Source organism: Sphaerulina musiva (genome assembly GCF_000320565.1).
Source record: "Sphaerulina musiva SO2202 unplaced genomic scaffold SEPMUscaffold_6, whole genome shotgun sequence".
Lineage (NCBI taxonomy): Eukaryota > Fungi > Ascomycota > Dothideomycetes > Mycosphaerellales > Mycosphaerellaceae > Sphaerulina > Sphaerulina musiva.
This window is the reverse complement of record NW_016017388.1, coordinates 1727455-1749146: the sequence shown is the minus strand read 5'-3', so window position 1 is coordinate 1749146 and position 21692 is coordinate 1727455. Positions and strand designations below refer to the sequence as shown.

At 51.4% G+C, this 21692-nt stretch overlaps 12 protein-coding genes across 12 annotated transcripts in view; 4 read left to right on the top strand and 8 right to left on the bottom strand.

Moving 5' to 3' along the window:
* Positions 1–464: 464 nt before the first annotated feature.
* Positions 465–2711, bottom strand: SEPMUDRAFT_149967 (clathrin adaptor, mu subunit). Its single transcript, XM_016905882.1, has one exon. It carries the CDS (start codon positions 2678–2680, stop codon positions 1355–1357), a length of 1326 nt encoding a protein of 441 aa, XP_016760385.1. The 5' UTR covers positions 2681–2711; the 3' UTR covers positions 465–1354.
* Positions 2712–2863: 152 nt separating this feature from the next.
* On the top strand, positions 2864–4880 carry SEPMUDRAFT_87942 (ORC2-domain-containing protein; the record flags this gene model as incomplete). Its single annotated transcript, XM_016910458.1, has 2 exons — positions 2864–4265; positions 4407–4880. The coding sequence occupies 2 exons, from the start codon at positions 2864–2866 to the stop codon at positions 4682–4684; spliced, it is 1680 nt and encodes a 559-aa protein (XP_016760384.1). The 3' UTR covers positions 4685–4880.
* Positions 4881–5142: 262 nt separating this feature from the next.
* SEPMUDRAFT_118198 (uncharacterized protein) lies at positions 5143–5979 on the bottom strand (the record flags this gene model as incomplete). The annotated part of the gene is made up of 2 exons (XM_016901409.1): positions 5143–5458; positions 5633–5979. 2 exons carry the CDS (start codon positions 5977–5979, stop codon positions 5143–5145), a joined length of 663 nt encoding a protein of 220 aa, XP_016760383.1.
* A 1151-nt stretch (positions 5980–7130) lies between these two features.
* Positions 7131–11493, bottom strand: SEPMUDRAFT_126535 (uncharacterized protein). The gene is made up of 5 exons (XM_016902082.1): positions 9552–11493; positions 8292–9494; positions 8073–8202; positions 7878–8012; positions 7131–7800 (listed from the first exon to the last, which is right to left on the bottom strand). Exons 3-5 carry the CDS (start codon positions 8173–8175, stop codon positions 7355–7357), a joined length of 684 nt encoding a protein of 227 aa, XP_016760381.1. The 5' UTR covers positions 8176–8202; positions 8292–9494; positions 9552–11493; the 3' UTR covers positions 7131–7354.
* Positions 10107–10444, bottom strand: SEPMUDRAFT_118196 (uncharacterized protein; the record flags this gene model as incomplete). The annotated part of the gene is made up of 2 exons (XM_016901408.1): positions 10107–10158; positions 10209–10444. The coding sequence occupies 2 exons, from the start codon at positions 10442–10444 to the stop codon at positions 10107–10109; spliced, it is 288 nt and encodes a 95-aa protein (XP_016760382.1).
* Positions 10535–11653, bottom strand: SEPMUDRAFT_46911 (peptidase M22, glycoprotease; the record flags this gene model as incomplete). The annotated part of the gene is made up of 2 exons (XM_016909018.1): positions 10535–11503; positions 11588–11653. The coding sequence occupies 2 exons, from the start codon at positions 11651–11653 to the stop codon at positions 10535–10537; spliced, it is 1035 nt and encodes a 344-aa protein (XP_016760380.1).
* Positions 11654–11832: 179 nt separating this feature from the next.
* SEPMUDRAFT_149964 (BAR-domain-containing protein) lies at positions 11833–14232 on the top strand. The gene is made up of 5 exons (XM_016905881.1): positions 11833–12280; positions 12470–12528; positions 12585–12709; positions 13565–13632; positions 13689–14232. The coding sequence occupies exons 1-5, from the start codon at positions 11949–11951 to the stop codon at positions 13888–13890; spliced, it is 786 nt and encodes a 261-aa protein (XP_016760379.1). The 5' UTR covers positions 11833–11948; the 3' UTR covers positions 13891–14232.
* A 123-nt stretch (positions 14233–14355) lies between these two features.
* SEPMUDRAFT_31754 (uncharacterized protein) lies at positions 14356–15083 on the bottom strand (the record flags this gene model as incomplete). Its single annotated transcript, XM_016908474.1, has 2 exons — positions 14356–14967; positions 15027–15083. Coding segments are annotated over 2 exons (669 nt in total), but the record flags the coding sequence as incomplete, so codon positions are not given.
* A 1845-nt stretch (positions 15084–16928) lies between these two features.
* SEPMUDRAFT_149963 (uncharacterized protein) lies at positions 16929–18126 on the bottom strand. The gene has a single exon (XM_016905880.1). The coding sequence runs from the start codon at positions 18102–18104 to the stop codon at positions 17328–17330; it is 777 nt and encodes a 258-aa protein (XP_016760377.1). The 5' UTR covers positions 18105–18126; the 3' UTR covers positions 16929–17327.
* Positions 18127–18515: 389 nt separating this feature from the next.
* Positions 18516–19030, top strand: SEPMUDRAFT_149962 (uncharacterized protein). Its single transcript, XM_016905879.1, has one exon. The coding sequence runs from the start codon at positions 18608–18610 to the stop codon at positions 18800–18802; it is 195 nt and encodes a 64-aa protein (XP_016760376.1). The 5' UTR covers positions 18516–18607; the 3' UTR covers positions 18803–19030.
* A 275-nt stretch (positions 19031–19305) lies between these two features.
* SEPMUDRAFT_17832 (uncharacterized protein) lies at positions 19306–19692 on the top strand (the record flags this gene model as incomplete). Its single annotated transcript, XM_016908300.1, has 1 exon — positions 19306–19692. A coding segment is annotated over one exon (387 nt), but the record flags the coding sequence as incomplete, so codon positions are not given.
* Positions 19693–20129: 437 nt separating this feature from the next.
* The window catches only part of SEPMUDRAFT_149961 (amidase), a 2496-nt gene continuing 933 nt past the window's right edge, over positions 20130–21692 (bottom strand). Inside the window, exon 2 of the mRNA XM_016905878.1 lies at positions 20130–21614. Within this exon, the coding sequence (XP_016760374.1) occupies positions 20253–21614 (1362 nt within the window). The 3' untranslated portion in view covers positions 20130–20252. The remainder of the gene's footprint in view (positions 21615–21692) is intronic.

The following is a 21692-nucleotide window of genomic DNA, read 5'->3' as shown; positions in this document are numbered from 1 at the left end:
GGGGGGGGGGGGGGGGAGGGGGGTTTCATCAAGGAGGACAGACATGCTAAACGCCTTTTTTGCAAAACGAAAACAAAAAATAGAGGTTGGAAAAAATGGACAGCAGAAAAGAGGAGGAAGAGGAGGTGAAGTCGAAGGGAGGATGTTTCTTATATTTGAAAAGGATGATAAAAGATAATGATTGATTGATTGATTGTTGGTGCTTGCTTGCTACTGCTGAATGTGCTGATAAGAGAGATACACAGCATGGCTGCTACGGTAGTATGATTGGATGGATGGGAGAGACAAGGAGAGATTATGCTTTTTTTTTCTTGAACTTTTTCTGGTCGGAGATGCAAGATTTAATTCTTTTTTTATACGTTTGAACGGCTGAGCGGATGAGAAGTTTCCTAATGCAAAACAACACAACGATATGCAAACGCCATCCTCTCGTCTCACCGCAGTTTGCAAACGAGGAGGAGGAGGAGGAGGAGGAGGATGATGATGATGATGATGATGGAACGATCGAATCTGTGAATGCAGCGTGTGCCTGGATTCAACCAAATGGTCTGTGTATATACACACACAGCATGGTCAAAGCTTTAGGAACCTCACTTCAGCGGCATGGCTACAGTGCTGAAGAAAACAAGATCCTCACAACAAGTCTGGCACTTCCACTCCTCCATGAGACGGTCTAATGGACTTTGAAGGCCGCCGCAGAATGAACCGGCTTCGTCGCCAACTCACTCGAATCGGGCCTTCTTTAACAACTCGAAATCATCTCCCATGGTATCCTTGGGTCCCGTCGACATTGTCATGGTCCTCCTAACACCAGCACAAAACAGCCTTGTCAGTGGATACCATGTTGTAGAGCTGGGCCTGGCGATGCACGGTATGCCCTTGCCTTGCATGTTTCTAGCACCAAGAGTCCATACCTCCCTCCTCATCCACAGTTTCGACAAGACTTTTGGCGGCAGAGCCTTTGTAGAGGTCCTCGAAGTGTATACGGCATGTCAGGGCAAGGCTTTTTTCGTGATCGCTCATCGCAATCGTGTCGTGGTTGGTCACATGTATCCGTGAAGCCTGAGATGTAGAGCTGTCAATGGTCATGTAAGACAGGAAGCTTTGCTCAGGTCGTTTTGCGGTTAAAGTGAAGCCATGTGAGGTCTGGCTGTCTGTTGTTTCAAGCGCCGCGACACTTATAAGGCGCCGCTGGCATTGAGCATGGGATTGAGGACGAGGGTCGCACCATCCGTGAAGTGACAGGACCACCGACCACAAGCACTGCCTGTATGGATGCCTTCCGTGCAAAGGGCCAGAGAGTTATACGATAGTCATGATGTGCTATGAGCAGCCACAACTATGAAGCGCTCACTCAGAATCGTATCTCATAACTACCAGCTCTCGTCATGTAGCGCACCCACTTCACGCTAGAGTAGTTGCTCTTCTCAAACACTTTGAGATATCGAACGAGTAAGCCCGAACTTGTAAACATGAGCAGACTGAATTGCATACTCAGTGGAGGTCTTGACCATGCCTTGTAGTTTGTCATGGCCGACAGCTCTGCTTCTGCTGACAGCACAAACTCGCTCTGTCCTGTAAAGCGCGCAATCTTCCACTCGATGACATTCTCCGCCGGAACATACTTCGCTTTGCCCTGCGAGCAGCGATGTGTGGTATTCGCAGTGTTGAGAGGCGTCGGTATTCGCACACTGACATTGGTCGCAAAGAGCTTTGCGCCATAGTTTGCTCGGATCGCAATGGAGTATTCGACTTTGGTTCGCCCAATCTCGTTGACGATGACTTGCACTTTGAAGGGAAGGTTGACATTTTCGGAACAACGATACGACATGAGTTGGAAGGAGCCGTCCGGGGGGATGAAGGAGATGGTGCGATCGGTGGTGAACGAGCTGAGCTTCACGCATTGGTGCAAAGAGACATCTTCCAGCGTGACACTACCAGCTGCTGCTTTGGTCGCTTTGCTCCCCGCCAAGTTTCCAGTAGGTCCTGCTGCTCCGTCTAGACTTCCAGAATGTGAGCCAAGAGTGAGAGCATCGTTGAGACCGAACTTGCATTCTGGTGTGCCAGAAAGATATGCTCGCATTTCAATAGCTCCATTCACATCAGCACGTAATACTGTGCCCGACGCCGAGACGAGCAGATTGACGTCCTCTATAACATCGACAAATGCCTCGTTCTTGCGGTATTTGATGTTGTCTCTTCTCCAACTGAGCGCTCCCGTCGCCTGCATGGTGATTTTGCTGCTGTCTTCGAGTGCTCGCTCACTCTTGACTCCTTCTGTGGTGATGTACATCTTCAAAGTCTCCGTCTCTGTATTCTGAGGATAGCCAAAATCCAGAATCTCGTCCAACAGCTCGTAGACCATGACGAAGTTGCTCTTCACGGCCTCTTCATCGAAGCGCCCAAAGTAGCTCTTTCCGAGCTGGACCAGCTTGTACAGGAATTCAAAGACCAAGGCGCTGTTGACATTGCCCTTTGACACTCCCACAATGTAGATATTTTCGCTCCTGATATGGCTGAAGGTCGTACTCCCGAGGGTGAGTATGGGCGATCTGATCTGTGGGTTCGATATGACTTGGATCCGGAAGACATCGGCCAGTCGAGGGCGCATGTCCTGGCGGAAAGCGCGCAGAATGAGCAGCTCACCCTTTTGGTTGAACAGCAGCACGCCGGACAGCATGGCGGCGACGGTGGGAGGCGGAGTGTATGCGGGAGGTGGTGTGGTTGTTGTCGTGAATAGCGGAGAGGTGAAGGTACCTACTTACTGTAGGGTGGAGTGGGCAAGGGGAGAGTTCCAAATTCGCGTCCTCCAACACGCGTCAACCTTGCGCCGGAAACACATTGATTCAAACAACCTTCAAATATGCCCAAACGACGCAAGCGAGACGATACCACAACAGAAGACGATGACCCGACTCCACGCAAGGCCAGACGGAGCGCTCCAGACGACCATGTCCCTTCGATATCAAGTCCTTTGCGAGGCTCAGAAACGCCCTCTCGCTCCATCCTGAAGCAGACTCCCACCAAGGCCAATGGCTTGCAGAGTTTTGATGCTACACCCAGTTCCCTCCGAAAGGTCTTGTTTGCCACTCCAAATAGGCCAGAGGAAGAAGTAGACGACAACGCTGAAGAGACACCGCTGGCCACTCGGAACGACCGCAACGATCGCTCGGCGCGTAAGAAGAGTCAGCGAACACTGCAGAAGCAGATTGCACAGGGAGACGACAGCGATGATGGCGAGAACGAGCAGGATGAAGCCATTGCACAGGCCATATTGGGCGAGGATGAAGATGTGGAGGACGGCATGGAAATGGAGATAGCAGTTGCGCCAGACACCCCGTCAAAGACGGGCAGACCACGAGGACGACCGAAAGGGAAGAGGCGTGAGCGTACTCCTAGTCCTCCACCCAATCTGCCACCCCATGAACTCTTCTTCTTTCAGAATCGAGGTGGTGGAAACAAAACATCTGCCAATACTATGCCAAGCAATCTCCTGCTCAATCATGAAGACTACTTTGCTCGAATTGCGTCTTATGAAGACCCGCACAAGTCGGATATTGCGATGCTGAAGCAGTTGCATGTACGAGCATTCAATCAATGGAACTTTGAATTAGAGGAAGGTTTCAGCATTTGCTTATATGGTTATGGCTCGAAGCGTAGTCTAGCCATGGACTATGCTGAGCACATATATGGCCAATCAGAGAAGCCACCGAATATTGTCGTAGTCAATGGCTACGCTTCTGGATTGACGATACGAGATGTGCTCACCACCGTCGCCAGTGTAATTGTCCACAAAGGCAGCAAGCTTCCAGCACAACCCGCTGCAATGCTCGACACCATCTTGACGACTCTGACGGAAACACCACCCAAGGAACCCATCAAGCTCATCATCCACTCACTCGATCACGTCAATCTCCGCAAAGCAGCATCTCAAACACTACTAGCACGTCTCGCCGCCCATCGTAGCATATCACTCATAGCTACATGCGACAATCCCAACTTCCCCCTCTTGTGGGACATATCTCTCGCCTCGCAATACAACTTCCTCTTTCACGACGCCACGACTTTCTCGCCCTATACCGCAGAGATCGAAGTCGTAGAAGATGTCAACACCCTCCTCGGCAGAAGCAGCAGACGTCTCGGAGGCAAAGACGGCGTAGGCTACGTCCTCAAATCTTTACCGGAAAACGCAAGATCTCTCTTCAGAATCCTCGTAGCAGAACAACTCGCTCTCGCCGATACCGAGGGCGAAATGTTTCTCAATGGTCCCGGCGCAGGCGAAGATAGTGAACCCGACGACGAAAACGACGACGACGACGACGACATCATCGGAGTCGCAGATGACAACGAAGCAGCAGCAGCAGCAGAAGCAGAACATTCTCCATCCAAACGCATCCGCGGCCGAGGCAGACCTGCCAAAAAGCCCAAACAGAAAAAGTCCACTCCATCGAAAAAACTCTCCATGCCAGCAACATCATCATCAGGAGGCGTAGAATATCGCACTCTCTACCACAAAGCCGTGGAAGAATTTGTGTGTTCGAGCGAAGTGAATTTCCGAACGTTATTGAAAGAATTTCATGATCATCAGATGATTGAATCGAAAAAAGATGCTTTGGGGACGGAAAGGTTATTGGTTCCGTTTCGAAGGGAGGAGTTGGAGGCTATTTTGGAGGATTTGGTGTGAAGAGGTGGAGTTGGTTAATTCAGGTAAACTAGGTACCTTAGGTTGTCGAGTCAAGTGAAGCGCAGTTTAGTGGAAATTAAACGTCGAGAAGTTCAAAGTACCTAGGTAGAGAAGAAGATGGGTGTTCGGATTATACAGGTAGGTACGTTATGTGAATGATATGAAGAAGAAGAAGGTCAATAGGAGAATAAAAAGTGTGATAATGAGATGATGGATTATGTGTCTCTACCGTACTCTTTTCTTTCGAACCAACATTCATATCGGTAACGACATCCTTCCTAGCTCCAGACACACAAATTCTCCCTCCCTCTCTTTTTTTCTTTCTTTCTTTCCGGGCATCAATTCGTTTCCGTTCCGCGCACGTGCAACCCCCCCCCCCAAGACCTCTCCAACAAGGAGGACAAAGTAGTAGTAGTAGTACTAAGTAACGGCAGTAGTAGAGTAGATACGACAATTTTCTACATAACAAACGCCATAGCGCCAACAACAAGTGCACCAATCATCGCCACACTAGCACCGAATCCAGCAGCAGCTCCAGAGCTCGAGGCAGTAGGAGTTGGACTACTTGTCGTATTGGTAGTGTTGGATGATTCGGTAGTATTAGTGGATTCCGTGGTATTGGTAGTGGTGGTGGTGGAGTTTGCAGGGTCGTCGTTGGAGGAGGCTGTTGTCATGGTTCCCACTAGTGTACCTCCTACGGGACCTTCAGAAGTTGGGCCTGTGGCTTCTTTGCCTTTGGATGCGGTTTGGTAGGCTTCGATGGTTTCGTCGCCGCTGATGGGGGTTGTTAGTATATATAGTAGGTAGGTGTTTTTTTTACTACTAAAGGGTTGAGATGGACAGAAGAAAGAAAAGAGGAATTGAGGATTGAGGGTCTTGCTTATATAGCTAAGCAAGAACTCTCTCTCTCTCTCTCTCTCTCTCTCTTTTTTCCTCTCTCTTTCTTACCTGGGATTGACAGCAAGAGACATTCCCAACTGGCAATGAGGTCCGACGGCACAGAAGAAAATCTGAGGATCTGTAGAGTTCACGGTGAACTCAAAGACTTCTCCATTGCTGTAGACACCAGAGTTGAGACCGACAGCGCTATTGAATTCGCAAGGCGATGCCCACGATCCAGAGACAATATCATGATGATTGACTTTGCTAAAAGTCACTTTGATCATGTCTCCTGCTGCCACGTCGGAGAGCGAGTTTGGCTCGAATTCCACGCCATCTGTGGCAACGACTTCGTGGACGGTCTGAGCGTAGGCGGAAGAACCAAGGAGGAGGAGGAGGGTGAGTCGGGACTGCATCTTGTGAATATAGGCGGTATGGCGAATTGATTGACTAAGCTGCGTGCGTGGGTTTGAGCAAGTTTTTGAGGAATACTTATAACACTCGCGTCCACCGAGCGCGCTGGCGGTACACAAGTATTATACCTACCTCTGCACCCTCTGGTCACCACGACGGCCCTGGTCGCCATGCCCTCATCTTACTGTCGATACCTCGTGTGGATGATCTTCTCCAGCAAGCTGACAGCAAGCTGTCTTCCAAGGACGCCCCGAAAGTGTTTGAGATTGAGACGTGCCTACTGGTCCGGGGATCTGAGACTTTGCGAAGCGACCAGTCTCTCGCTGCACGCGGCAGTCATCCAACAAGAACATCCTAGAGGCCGACAGCGTTCTAGCTTCTTTGGATGACTCTGATTTGAGAGAGGAGTTTTGAAGCGCGCGACCCCAGCGCATACTTACAGCTGTACCAACTGCCACCTCGTATGGCAGATCCTGGTTGCTACGAACTGGCCGAGCTTCCCGTGTCCAACGGATTTCCAGCTTTCCGAATTGTGCCTGGCAGTAGTACGGTACCTTAGTGTATACCTGTCTCTTTTCTATTATTCTAGCGCGGTAAGATACCACGCCGCCGCCCAGGAACTCGCTGCGTGCCGCATCTTGTCCGACTGGGCAGAGTCTCAGAGGATATATTTTGGCGCTGAAACAGCACAGCATGTCAGACATTGCGCTTTGAGGCTTGAGATGAATTAATCAGGACTGGCACGTCTGACGGATGAGAGAGACCGAGAGTCAGAGAGAGAGATTCTCTGGGGCTGTGCAGCGGAAGCCCTGTTGCGGGATTGCAAGGTAAGCTGGTCGCCGAGTGATTGTTCCTGGATGTCAATCATGAACAAGTATGTACCTCTTGTTCAGACGCCCGGAAATCGCGGAGTACAGGCCGAAGCAGAAGGACAGGTGAGGTGGTGAGGGTAGGCCATCAAAAAGGTTGAATTCTTCTGGGAGCAGAAGCCACGAAAAGGAGGATGGATGAATGGTGTACTCGTTGGAGATGGGGAGTCAAGAGATGAGGAGGATGGCTTGGCGAAAGTACGGCGGACCACAAACATCATGAGGACGAATAGAGGAAAAAGGAGACATGGAAGTTGACAAGGTGAGAGAAGACACGTGATTGTGATTGTGATAGTTTCGTGACATTCACCGGAGTATGTAGCCCAACGCACCTGCTATACTACAGCAAGTGCAGCTACGAGAAGAGTGAAGAGTGTGTTGCCCGCCTCAACCACGTGCAAGACTTGAATTTCAGAGCCCATGCATGTGAGGCCCGCCCAGCTCATGTAGAGAAAAAGGAGTCTCTGCAAGAAGCGTGTGTCGGCAGTGTAGTGGTCGGAATGACCACTCACTCTGTCGTCTCAAGAACACCCTCCATGTTGGTGTTCTCGTCGACAGCGACAGGAATGGAAGTCTCCTGTCGCTGCGCAGCGGGCACCATCTCAGCTGGGTCGACGGAGTCGACATGCTCGCTGTCAGCGGCAGCGGCAGCAGCCTGTTCTGCAAAGGTATCCGTTTTGACAGGCTTGAAAGCAGCAGTAGCAGCATTCTTGCGTGGTCGGCCGCGTGGCTTCTTGATCGATGGTGGGGAGGCGCCAGTGTCGGCTCCGGCGACGGCCTCGTCTTCAGCAGCGCCATCGTCAGGCCCCTTCTTCGCGTTCTTGGCAGCCGTCTTTCGGGGAGTCTTGCCCTTCTTCACGGCCTCGCCCTCATCGTCGAGGTCGTTGCCCTCGTCCGACTCTTTCTTGGCGCGCTTTCTGCCCGGAGTCTTTTTTGGCGTGGCCGGGACGGGGGCTGATATGGACAAGTTAGTTCTGTGCGGATGGAGTATTGTGCGATGGGGCAGGATGAGGTGAGTGAAGGTGATGTACCCTTGTAGCCCTCCTCGCCCTCTTTTGGGCGCGCGAGCAGCTTCTTCTTCAGAAGAGCCCACTGGTTGAGAGCAGTCTTCTTGGTCTTGAAGTTTCCAAACTTCACGAACAGGTCCATGTCCAGCTCAGGTGCGCCTGATACCATTGTCAAGGGTTAGCAGTCATCGAAAATACTGTAACATGATAACGACCTACCGCTCTTGAGCGACGAAAGTGCTGCCACAAGGAGGGCGTGCTCTCTTGAGCTTATCTCGCTGACGGGAGCGGAGGTGTCGGAGGACTCCTGTGCGTCGGACATGATGTCCTGTTTGTCAATGGTGGGTGGCTGTGAGGCACGATGAGTCAGTTCTGATGCGACGGTGACAGTGAGGAATCCACTGGAGAGTGGAGTGTTGGCTCGGTGGGCATACTGACGGTAGAGGAGTGGTTCTGGACAGAGGCGGGAGGTGGTTTGTGTGTGGTAGTGGGAGAAAGAAGCGCAGGTTTCCCAGGAAAGAGGCACGTCTTTTATACGTTGGGTGGGCGACCGCGAAATTCTCACCGGGACGCTCCCGTGCGATTGTGACTCGTTTCCCATTCACTCTCACCACGCGTGACCATTGTGCCAGCCTCTTCCCACATCTTGTACCAGGCCTCCATACGTTTCTCGGGAACTCCCCTACGGTGTGAATAGGCCCCCTTATCATGCGCCACTACTGCCTAGATCTCGTATTTTGCAGCTCATCGAACAGGCAGATATGGCGACTGAGTGAAGCGGAGAACATGCTTTCTTTCCTGAACATCCCACAACACTTTGTCTCCATGTGAGTCGAGACCCTCAGCACGCGAGGATGCTCGCAGCGATCACGACAAGCTCGACAGCGTCGTCTTCTCCCATGTGTCGGGCGTAGAATGGTGTATTGCTGCATCGACGCGACACCTGCGGAGTGATGGCAAACCACTATCCCCCCAGAGCAATACTGCACCGTCAAAGTCATCCTGACTCTGTCCTACTGGGCGTCTTCTGGTGCAAGGTTTCCGCAGCAACGATAGTCATGAGGCTGAGCTCGCCGCCATCGTGCATGTTGCCTCTTAGAACGAGAGGCTTCTGACAAGCCTAGGTGCTCTCGTGGGGCCACAATACTTTCGACCCGCTGGTGAACATCTTCGACACGGATAGCTTCCTATGGCCCTCGTTCCGCCAGCATCATCGCGAGAAGAGGAGGGTAGTGAAGGGAGGCTCCACAACTTCGGCAATTTGTGCAAAGTGCTCGGGCACGGGCAGAGGCAGAGGCAGAGGCGCGTTTACTTCGCGTGTCGGCTTGCGATTACACGCGCGGCTTCCTACTGATCCAAAGGAGCGGATGGAGCAGTTGAGAATGGGTCACCTCGTGTCACATATGACTCGAAGACTTGGATGCGTGGCAGGGGCTTCGGAACGCTGGACATAAGATGAACATCGTGAAAGAGAGTCTACATTGCGGCGAAGGTGGCCTTGTCGAATGTGGAAAATGGTTTGACAACACAGGTCAGCCATCTCTGGATCTTACTTCCGTTCGGATCGCATCTTGTTGGTCTAGATAGGATCGGCGGCCTCGTCGTACAGGTCGGCATTGACACCATCCAGGGCTTCCCCTTCTACTCGTACATCGTTAGCGCCGTTCTCGGTCGAGTGAGGAGCTTAGCATGACATACCGCCTTTCGGACGTAGGTGGTTCCTATACGAACGCAGGCAAATAACGCAGTCAAGAACATTCTTGCCCCTTTGATTAGTATTCGTAGCCAAAGTACACATAGCTATCACAGGGTCCTCGGTACGGAGTCCGCGGTAGCCACAACGGGATTGGAAATGTATGCTGACATATGGCGCTACCTTATGTATCGACAGGAGCAGGTGGGCTATTGATGAGAGCCTTGCAAAGTCCCAAAGGACTTGCCCGTTTGACTGAGTCTCCGGGATAAGGTCTGTGGCGGGAACCTATCCTCAGACTAGACCTCTTCCAAATCGACAACATGTCAGGCTTGTCCAAGCTGGTCTTGACGAGACTTATACCCACAGCTAAAGGCTGCATGACCACGTCGTCCAGGGTCTCACTTCTGCGGGTCCCAATCGTAATAACATAGGTACGTCTAGGGTAGCGTTACATAGCTGACTTGGGGCAGAGAACGCTAGCTGAGGCCTGCCCGACGGTAGCAGTCGAATTCTTGGCGCGCTGGATATGCCAAGCATCGCGATGCAGAGACAATGTGCTACGGCAGGTTTGCGTTTCCTCGAGCATTGGGCTGTGGTAGCATTGTCGCTCTGCTCCACATCAGTGCCTCAATGCAAGAATAACATGGCATGCGCCATACGCCGGCCAGATCACTGCTAATGCCGCAGCTGAAGACACCACTAGCAGGAGAGCTGAGGCTGCAGCAGGGTTGCAAGGCAGCGCGATGATGTTGAAGTGTAGCATAAAGTTACTACCGGCGGGTTTCCAGCGATCCCACATGATCAGAAGACCAGACTTCTTGCATGCTAAGGTGACACGTATTGGTGCGGTGTCAATATAGTAGGCATGATTTGGTATCGGCAAAGAACCCAACATGATTGAGTATGTAAGCATGTGGAACACCAGGTGAGACGCTCAAGACCCAGGGGAGCGATATAGGCAGTCTGATCTGGAAACGTGAGCATGTCAGTCACGCCAGTTGATGAGGACTTCATCAGTCCTGAAACGTTGAGTGCACATGGATTCTTCCAGCTTCGTCCTGTAGCCCATCTCATATGCCAGCAGGCCAGCATGTGCGATCATTATACCGTTGTCAATGCAGAACCTCTCATCCGTAGCAAAGACGCTGCCTCCACGCTCACTTGCCATGATGCCCATCATCTCTTGCAGTCGGAGGTTACAGCCTACGCCGCCCACGATGAGCACTTGCGAGCTTCCTACATGTGCCATCGCCCGCTCTGTGATTTCGACCAACATAGCAAAGACAGTCTCCTGCAGCGTGAAGCACAGATCCTCCTTTGTGACCAGATCACCACTGTCTTCGTCTTTCCAATCGTGACCCAATCTATGTGCCATTTCCTCTACCTTGGCCAGGATACCACTGAAGCTCACATCCATGCCTTTGACGGCGTAGGGTAGCTCGAGCAGGACTTTGCCTCCCTTGGCGAGCTGTTCGATGTTGTATCCTGGTGCCGGATCGTTCGAGATCTCCAAGACTCTCGCGAAACGATCCAGGCAATTGCCTACAGCGATATCCAAGGCTTCTCCAAAGATGCGGTAACGCTGCGCAGAGTATGCAATGACCTGCGTGTTACCTCCTGATACATATAGCACCACGGGATTCTGTGCCCTTGTGATGGCTCGTCCCATCTCAATATGTCCCACACAATGATTCACACCCACTAGAGGTTTGTCCCATAGTTGACTCAGCATCCTTGCAGCAATGGCTACACTTGATAGAGGAGCTCCCATTCCGGGCCCTTGAGTGAAGCATATGCAGTCGATATCTTCAATCTGGATTCCGGCCTGCTTGATGGCCTGCTTGACGAGGCGGACTACCCATCTTCGGTGGTGAGCAGCTGTGTCCTTGGGGAGGAAACCCGTCCCTGGCGGAGAGACAAAGGTGTGGCGTAGATTGGAGAGAATCTGGACGGGCTGAGAATCGATTTGTTTTCGCAGTCCGTCATCGGAGTGGGCGCTGTCGTGGGGAGAGGGCGGTGAGGAAAGAGTCGACGAGACGGGGTGGAGGATGACACCAACGCCTAGCTTATTAGCGGAGCCCTCGAGGCCGAGAGCGATAGGCATGGTGGAGAGTGGTGATGGTGGTGGTGGTGGTGGTATCGCGGCACGAAGTACCTACGAAGTGCATGTGAATATGGACGCGAGTGGGGCGTGGAAACATGACATCGCTTCTTGAGACTCAGCCACTCTCCGGTGTTGTTTGCTGTTGACTACACGATTGATTCTCGCGACAACATCCTCACTGCCCACCGCTCCACCCCTCTCACCCCTCCGTCCCCTATCTAGTTCTGGTCGCGAAATCGACTACTACACCTTCAGCACTGCATCGTTCCCTCCATTACCGTGAAGAGCCGCCAAGATGTCGTGGAACGGGCTCAAGAAGAGCGTGGGCCGGACGACGACGAATCTGATGATGAAGACGGGCCACGTCGAGCGAACGACGGACCGCGAATACGAAGTCGAAGAGCGCCGCTACCGCACCCTCGAGGCCGCGTCGTTGCGCCTGCAAAAGGAAGCCAAAGGCTATCTTGACAGTCTGCGCGCCATGACTGCCAGCCAGATGCGAATTGCCGAGACCATTGACGCGTTTTACGGAGACAGCGGAGCCTCGGACGGCGTGAGCAGAAGTTACAAGCAAGCGGTAGAAGACCTCGACGCCGAGACGATCAAGGCGCTTGATGGGCCATACAGGTGTGTTTCCCACGACCCAAGTCTGTTGGACATGGTCTTTGACGAGGACGTCGGCATGTACGACTATAATGTTGTCCAGGAGATTGAGGCAGAGCTCAATTTCAAGGCTGGAAACAGGAGGAACTACACGAGGGATATGTGTTGGCGCAAGGTCAAGGAGGACGATAAGCTCATTGAGTTTTGTTACAGAACTACCGTGCTGGAGCCCATCAATCGCTTTTGTGCTTATTTTCCCGACATCAACGAATGTGAGTCTTATTTTCTGCCATACCTTTCGATTTCACCTAAGCTGACTATTCTACAGGCATCAAGAAGCGGAACCACAAGATGCTCGACTATGATGCCATGCGCAGTAAAGTCAAGAAGCTGGTGGAAAAGCCAGACAAAGATGCCTCCAAGCTTCCACGCACGGAGAAGGAAACTGAAATGGTAATGTCTGCTTCCGAATTTATTCGCACCAGCCATTTGTTTGCCGACGACTTTGCTGCACCTCGTGATGATTTGTCATTTCCTTCTCCGCCAAAAGCGCTTGATGGACTCCGGCACAAGAGGAATGTTTCCAGGATCCAGGTCGATGAGGCGGCTGCCAAGGGAAGTAGTGGAGTTCGGCGTAGCTCAAGTGTGATGAATCGTGTATCAAGGGCGAGCAGCCTGCTCAAGAACTCCCTTCTGGATGTCGCGCTCGGCTGTTCACCCATTGAACCGTCGACCGAATCACCACCGGATCAGGAAGGAGTCTCTCCGCAGAGAAGCCCTGTCATCACGGAGACACCACCGACCAAAAATCGGCACTCTGGCTTTTTCGATACGCTGCCTGTACTACGCGAAGCGTCCAAGGAGACCTTTCCAGTGGCAATGCCAGTCACGCCATCCCGACTCAGTCATCCCAATACAGACACGCAGCGCACCCCCGCGAGTCCAACGCGACACACCAGCATGCCTCTTCACTCATCTCGCGAATCCAAGGCCCTCTCTCCCCTTCAGCTCTTTACTTCAGCGCATCGCAGTTCGCTGTCGCTCAGTTGCCTCGGCAGCAAGGATACCCAGAGAAGTATATCTATGCACTGCCGGAACCCGAGCTCCCCGTACAAGGCCAGTTCGGAGAGCGCACGGCCACTTCTCTTGCGCAACACGAGTTCATCGCGCAAAGCAAAGACAGACAAGATGTCTCCCCGCGCTCGCGTCAACGTGCCCACCCCTTTCTTTGAGCCGTCTGAGTTGGAGGACATCATGGCGCCTTTCAGGCAGAAGTTTGCAGAAGAGCAAGCTGACTTGATGAAACAGGCGAAAGCGGCGTACGAACAGCTGAATCAACAGCTTTCGGACGAGCTACCTCAGTTGATCGATCTTCGGTATGGCGAGATCAAACCTGTGTCAAAGGTGGCTGACCCACTGACTTTTGTGATAGCGTACCATACCTCGATCCATCATTCGAAGCCCTCGTCAAAATTCAATTACGCTTCTGCGCGGAAGCTTACAGCCGCATGGCCCAAGTACAGCAGTATCTCGATGCCTCGACACGCGACCAGTATGCCGGCGGCGATCTCGATGCACGAGTGGAGGATGTGTTAGGACAAATCAGGGAGCTGAGCATTGCGGGCACTGTTTAGGGAAGAGTGTTGCCGAAGGGTAAAAAGTCAGGAGACGAAGTGGCGCATCGGATGAAGTCGGCAAGATGCACATGAGTAATGCGCAATAGTTTTGCGGATGCATGATCTGGTACTTACAGCAGTCACGTTATGGTACGACGCTGCGACGCAGTGGAAAGAATGACGAGTACCTATTTTCTGTAAATTGACTTGATGAAGACGACGGACGATTCCAGTGACTTGTTTTGACTTTTGACAGGACCAGAAAAAGCCTCACACATTGCACGCAATACCGGCCATCATCAGCGATATGTACGAGGTACATGGTAGACTCATAGAAGTCGTACAAACAGCTTGGAGTGATGCAGGTAATATTTGAGGCCACGGGGACTGAAACAAAAAGATGATGATTGCATCTACATGTATCCTTCAGCTCTTTCCCGCTCCCCGACTAAACTGACCCTCCCCATCATCATCATGGATCCGCTTCTGCCCATCCGCATTTCCCTCCAAACCCACCAGCAGCTTCGGATCACCAGGAATCACCATTTCAAAAATATTCTCGGCCTTGACCACGCAATACTGATGATATCCCAACCTGGCAATCGGCATCGCCTTTCCCAAATCCACCAACCCATCCGTAAGAATCTTCTCATCAATATGCACCGCCACCACCCTCCCCACAATCACATCCACAGACCCCATGGGCGGACTCCCCGGCAACCGCAACGTCGAATAATACTCACATTCAAATTTAATCGGCGAAGCCTTCACCATAGGACAATTTCCAATCGTTCTCGCTTCCTCCTTCTCCAATCCACATTTTTCAAATTCATCCTCTTCGGGAGCCATTCCTTCCGCAGACATGTTGACGAATTCTCGTAAAGCAAATGTCGCCATGTTCCAGCAGAATTTTCCCGTTGCTTCGACGTTGTTGACGCTGTCTTTACGTTGCGCTGAAAGGTTTTGGTTCGATGAGAACATTACGTATGGAGGGTCGAAGGTGAGATTGTTGAATTGGGAGTAGGGGGCTAAATTGTCGATGTTGGAGGGGGAGCGGCTGGAGATCCAGCCGATGGGGCGGGGGGTTACGCAGGACTTTTTTTTGGTTAGGAATTGAATATGCTATGCTTTCTTGGTGATGGAGTGGTACGTACCTTGAATGGATCTCGTGGGAGGCCATGAGGCGTTTTACCTGGTTCGTAGAACACCATTGTTTTTCTTCTTTCTTGATTGGGGAGGATTGCGGTATAATGGCTAAGGTAGGTAGGTACCTTGATGATATCTGACAAAGGTTTAACAAGTGAAAGAGTAGGTAACTTGTGAATTATGAGTATTCTCTCTCAAAGAAGAAGAGGGAGGTGGAGTTACCTATAGGTAGGAGGTAGGTAGATCAATTCAGCTGGGCCGAGCGGTACCACCTACCTACCTACCAGTAGCGGCATGCAGCTCGGCATGTGCTAGGAATAGCCGAAGTGTTACATATACTTCTCATCATACTTGGTCAGGACCCTGAGGGATATAGGTAGCCAATTGTTTCTCCTATGATATCGGATATTGTCCCCTATAAATGCCTTGTGTCTTTCCTGTGGGTATGTGCCTCCTACAAGTAACTGCCGATGACTTTACAAACTCCCTCGGACTGGATTGGATATTTGAATAAAGCGGGTATAATTGATCTAGCCCTAGAGACAGTCTGCTGGATCAGATTTAATCCAGCTGATTGTAGACTGCCGATTAGGGACGAAGTGGCGGAAAGACACAAGATGATGTTGATATTTACCTGTACTGTACTTTGGTGAAGGAGTTTGTTGAAATGGATTCCACTGCGTGTATGAGTGTAGTACCTAGTGTATGAAGCATAGCCAATCGGGTATCTCCGCCGCTAGCTGATGTATCAATACCCAGTGGGTACAAAACAAAACCCATCCAAAATACCCAATGGGTACAACACCCATCCGAACCCATACAGCACCCATCCCAAGCCTCTACCCGAAAATCCAACCCAAATTAAGTCTGGAACGTATACTGAACGTTCTCGCGGCACCAAGTTGCTAGTAGCCAGCCCCCATATAATCAGCAACAGCAACTCCTCTCCACCAGCAGACAGCGGGTGGAAACCTCTGATTCTGCACTCTCCATGCCGCGGTCTGCTGCAAACAGTCAGTAGAGACGGTCTCGAGGCTCGTGAAAACTTTCCATGCCGGGCCCCAGCTTGTCTTCGTCGACGTGGAGTTTCCAATTTCGTTCAAAAAGTGTCCCGAGAAACCAATGCGCTGTAGGGGCTCGCAGTCTGCATGAGCCACAAGAAAGGCATTGCGCAGTGAGACGTTCTGGTACTTCCTGTTGCGGATTTTCTGTCCAAAGATCATCTAAGCCCTGTCAGAGGGAAAGACTTTCTCAGTGCACGCAGTGGGACCACCGCTGAAGACGGCGTCTTTATACCGCCAATGGTCCTCCCGTTGCAGACCGTACTTGGTGAATTTCTCGGACTGCAAGGCAGGTCCCAAACACGTCGTTGAACCAAGCAGAAGGCTTCAAGTAGTACTTCAAAGCGGAAAAAACCGCGGAGAATAGCTACCTGTTGTTGTTGACACGAGCGGTAGTGCACAGGTATATTGTTGAGCTTTCTCCCAGAATCTTGGCGCTCTCGCTGCATCAAGAACATACATGCAACCACAAGCCACAGCAGGAACGCACCGCACTGGATGAAGGCATCAAGATGGCGACTCACACGAATGAATCCTTCATTTCACTTCCGCCCTCTCCTGATTCTGATTCTGATTCCGTATTCACAACACTCCACCAGATGCAGGATTATATCTGAAGACTTCCAAGCCGACTTTTTCGTCGAAGTTGGGAAAACTGCTGTGTTGATGGAAATTACGAGTCTGGGTGGCCGATTTTGTGAGAGCTGAAGCATACCTTAGGCTGGCGGTATACATGGTTGGAAGTCTGCTTGCGGAAGTATGTTCCGCTACTGGGCAGCAATCGCAATTCTGTACAGGAAGTGGTCGTAGTAGATCAGGGTGGGATCTTTATAGAATTGTGATGGTATCGTGGAAATGTAATTTTATTGCTAATGCCAGTGTAATTGACCTCAGATCTCAGCATCTATCAAGCTGCACTTACCGAGAATGTCCGCACACAGCAGGAACTTACGCTTCAGTAAGACATTAGATTTCGCTCATTCCGGATCCAAGGGACTTTGAGCAGGAGACAGCATGTCTGGCCGTCAGCCTTCTGTACCTCACTAGTGAGCGCTGCCTCATTCGGCGATGGAGAGGGGTGACACCCCTTCAAGCGCCCGAATGCGTGCACGTATGCAGCAGTAATACAGCCCGAAGCTGTTGACAACTCTTGCACCAATTAGTGCTCCTCTCCCCACCGTCCGTAGCCTTTGCTGGAATTAAGCGATCACGACCGACGGGACGCGGATTAAGCTGTACTGCGATTCCTCAATAGGATTTCCTCAACTTCGAAGGTCTCCCTCCATTGCGCTTCTGTGAACAATCTGCCTGTCGGTGGCCTTTCTCATTGCACCGATGACAAGTTATCGGCGACGCACCACCGCCATTCGAAATGCTCGTCGGCGTGCGGTTTAAGTTGACTTCTTTCTTCCGCCTCTGTTCAGCGAGTTTCTGCAATTCTTCTTTTTCTGCCTTTCTCTTCGCTTTGCGCTCCGCCTTGGCACGAGCCGTAGCCTCCTTTTTTCCTTGCGCAATCAGCGCATCTATACCCGTGTCATCTTCGGCATCCGGTTCGTCTTCTTCGTCCTCATCGTCCTCTTCAGATTCGGATTCAGATCCAGAGGACATGTCTGGATTGTTTTGCTTCTCAATGACCTTGTTAAACTTGCCAAAGCTCTTTCTGCCAGGCATGGACGGACGCGATGGGACCTCCTCATCTCTGTCGGAAGAGTCGTTGTCGCGGCTCGCAGAGTCCAACACCGCATATCCAGCTTGTACTATTCGCAAAGGTGATTCCACGGCAGGCGCTTGCGGCGCACGAAAGCTCAAATACCATTTCGAATCGTCTCGACCTGCAAATTTCGAGTCGGTCGCAGTAGCTGGGCTTGACGCCGGCGATACATTGGCAGCACCGCTCGAAAGTCGTTGTTTTTTGGCGGGAGGCTCAATCGGGGTCGCGGGTGATGGAGGGCCTGAGCGTTGCATGAATTTCATGCCCGCCAGTCGCGAAGACATGACCTTATTCGGTCGTCCATTTGTGGCCATGTTGCCAAATATTAGGGTGCGGTGCGATTGGGTGGAGCGGAGATGGGAGAAGTGGAAGTGAAAGTGGAAGATATCGATCAGTGTTTGAGAAGTCGAGAGCTCCGGCTAGCGCGAGCGTAAAACGGGTCAATATTCAAACCACTCCACTATTCGAAAGACTCCTCCCCCCTTGCATTTCTCACTATCCTTCTTACTATCTTATCCTAGAACGCACAGAGATACCCAGACCCAACATACAAGGAGGAGGAGAGCAGAGGGTCCCCAAAACCAAAGCCCAAAGGTGCCTGAGATACCTTCGCTAAGAACTTGAAAGTCGGGAAATCCCCTGCATGGGAGGGAGAGCTATTAACATCTATAGTATCAACCTTATATACTAGGCCTTTTTCTTCTGGAAGGGCATAGCTGCGATTGAAGAAGCTGGGCGTCAATTGCGGCGTGCTAGCAGTCATATCGGCGATGAACAGACCACTACATCCTAGGCCCTAAGTGACAAGTCGGCATTGATGACGGACAAAGAGCGTACCTCCACCTATAAGCCGCAGCAGCAGGCTCAAACGGGCATTCAAGGGACTCTGCAAAGGCCGTATAATCCCTCACCAAACGTCACGGCATCGACACGGCAAGCTTCGGCGACAACGATGCTACCCATCGATACCTATAACGACTGGAAGTTGTCAGTAGCAGATCGACCCCTATGAACACGTGAACTGGATCTGTTTCACCATCCGATACGGCATACTTCGTCCCCGACAACGGTCTTGAAGAGTACCAAGTTACACATTGTTGGCCCTAACAAGACCTTTTGATATCCGACCGGACATTGATGCTCCCCCTACAATACTACGAATTACTATGTATCACCTCACACTGGCTCACAGCATCACTGTGATGGTTTGAGCAAAGTTTGAAAGTGCGACATGTTCCCTGCATTCTAATTTCGGCGTGGCTAGTGAACGCGTAGTTCTATCCGTACATATCCCGGCTACTGGACTAACTTTGGCAACGACCACGAAGTTTCACCTAGGCAGTCACTGCAGTATATATAATATAGTCAACAGCGCTTACGCCGCCTGACTGCGAACTATTCCAGTATCCAACAAAAGACTTCTACCACCGCAAACTCCAAGCACAGAACAAGTCTCCTTACAATACCAACCCCACCAAAGATTCCACAACAAGCACGATGCGATCCACAACCTTCCTGCTCAGCGGCCTCCTGTCCCTCGCCAACGCCTTCACTCAACCTCAATCGTCGCCTACCTGGGGCGCACTTCTCGCTCCCGATAGCTCCAACCCCGTGACACGCGGACAAGACTTCGTCATCACCTGGGACCCCAACTACGGCGGAGTGACGCGTCCCGTCGACGGCGTCACCGTGAGTTTGGTCTTGTGCCGCGGCAACTCCAACAATTGCGCACTGGGTCAAACAGCCATCGTCGAAGGCATTCCGGCCGGAGACAAGCAGTACACCTGGAGTGTCCCGTGTGATCTTCCCGCGGGAGAGGCAAATACGGACACGGGGAATGGAATGTTGATTATTGTGGATGGGACGGGAGAGTTTCAGTATTCGACGCAGTTCTCCGTGTTGGCGGGGACGACGTGTCCGTGAATGAACGAATGTATGAAAGACGGCGCAGGGTTGAGAGTACTTTTGGTTTACCGAGAAAGAAAGGGGCGTGGAATTGGAATCTTTTTGGGGGGGACTGATGGTCATCACAGCGCAGGTGTCGGAGAGAGACACGATGCGGATCGAAGTAAAGAAAAGTTGTATAGTTGATAATGCATGATCGTTTGTGATGGCGCGAGCATCCGACCATCTGAAACTGTCTATTGTGCTGTAGTCTGCGTGACCCAGACTCTACCTCCATACAACATGTTGTTTTCTGTCTGAGTCTCAGCGATAAGGATCAATACGTGCCTGTCGATCTGATGATAGATCACAAAAGATGGAAGAGTTCTTTTACAGTTTTACTGTAAGTTTCAAAGCATAAGACAAGGTTCCAACCTTTATATTCCATGTATCCCATCTTCTCTCTTCAACAAGGATTACCATAACTACATCTCCCCCTTCAACCTCCCCACGTGCCCCACAAACTGTCATCCATTCCAACCGACAGCCGCAAATAGTCGGTCGTAATCGGAAGTGAATTACGACTTCAAGTCCTCCAACAACATCTCCGTCAAGGCCAAAATCTTTTCTTCCTGCAACCGCTTCCCCGTCAATTGCAAACTAATCGGCAACCCATGCGAGACCTCCGCATCATACTCGCTCTGCGTCTGCGCATCGACATCTCCGTACGCCTGCACACTCAAGTCCACCACATCCTTCTCCTTATCCACATAAATACCCGTCGGAAACGACACAGCGCTATAATCCAAGATATTAAAGACGCCCGTGTAGCCCACATGTCTGAACTCTCCATTCTTCGGACTGGCATAAGGAGTCGTAGGTCCCAAAATAGCATCCAAACCATCCACAGCAGCCCACCGATCCAAATATCTCTTACACAGCGCCGTACGCTGTTTCTGCCACTGCCAAATTTCATATCCGGTCGCAACTTTTGCGTCTTCATAAGCCTTCATTTCTGGTCTCCAAGGCTCACCTACGGGATCGAGAATTTTCTCGCAGGAAATTCCTCCATCTGCGAGAAAGAATTTGCTCAGGAGATCGATTGCTTCGGCGTGATCTTCTGCTGTCCATTCTATCATTTCGTACCCTTTGGCTTGCAATTTGGTAACTGTTTCGCGCAAAGCTCGCGTCACGGGTGGTGTGGGCCTCACCATGCCATTATCCCACAACACGGCAATTTTCGGCTTCTTCTTCCTCTCATTCTGCTTCACCTCCACCACTGCCTTTTCTTGTGCCCCCCTCCACGGAATCTCCAAACACTTTGGATCACGAGTCCACGGTTCCGTACCAATAACAGATTGTGCATACAATTTCAAATCGGCAATACTCCTCGCCATGGGACCATGAATAGACGCCACAGCCTCCTGGCCCGCCAGCGCCGATCGAGCATCAAAATGCGGAAAACGACCAAAACTCGGTTTGAGCGTAAAAATCCCCGTACACGCAGCAGGGATACGAAGACTTCCTCCAATATCAGTTCCGATTCCCAAGGGTGAGCCACCAAAAGCAATCAGAGCAGATTCTCCTCCCGAAGAACCTCCCGAAGTAGTCGCGCGGTTGCGAGGATTCAAAGTACGGTCGTAGCAATTATTGACAGTTTCCGCAATCATCATTGCTGTGGGGACATTTGTTTTCACATAAAGGATTGCGCCGAGGGAAAGTAGGGTGCTGACGATGGTGCTGTCTTGGGGCATGGGATCGCTGGCCCAGTGGCAGAATCCGACGGAGGAAGGGTAGCCTGTGATGTTGAAATTGTCTTTGAGAGAGATGGGGAGGCCGTGGAGAGGACCGATGGGTTTTCCGGTGCGGTGGAATTCGAGATCGAGTTCTTGGGCGCGTTTGATGGCGTCGGAGAACATGATGACGGTGAGACAGTTGGTCTATAAGAGCACAAGAAAGAGATGTGAAAAAATTAGAAAATTTTCCCACATGGAATAAGGGGGAATGGGAGGGGGGGG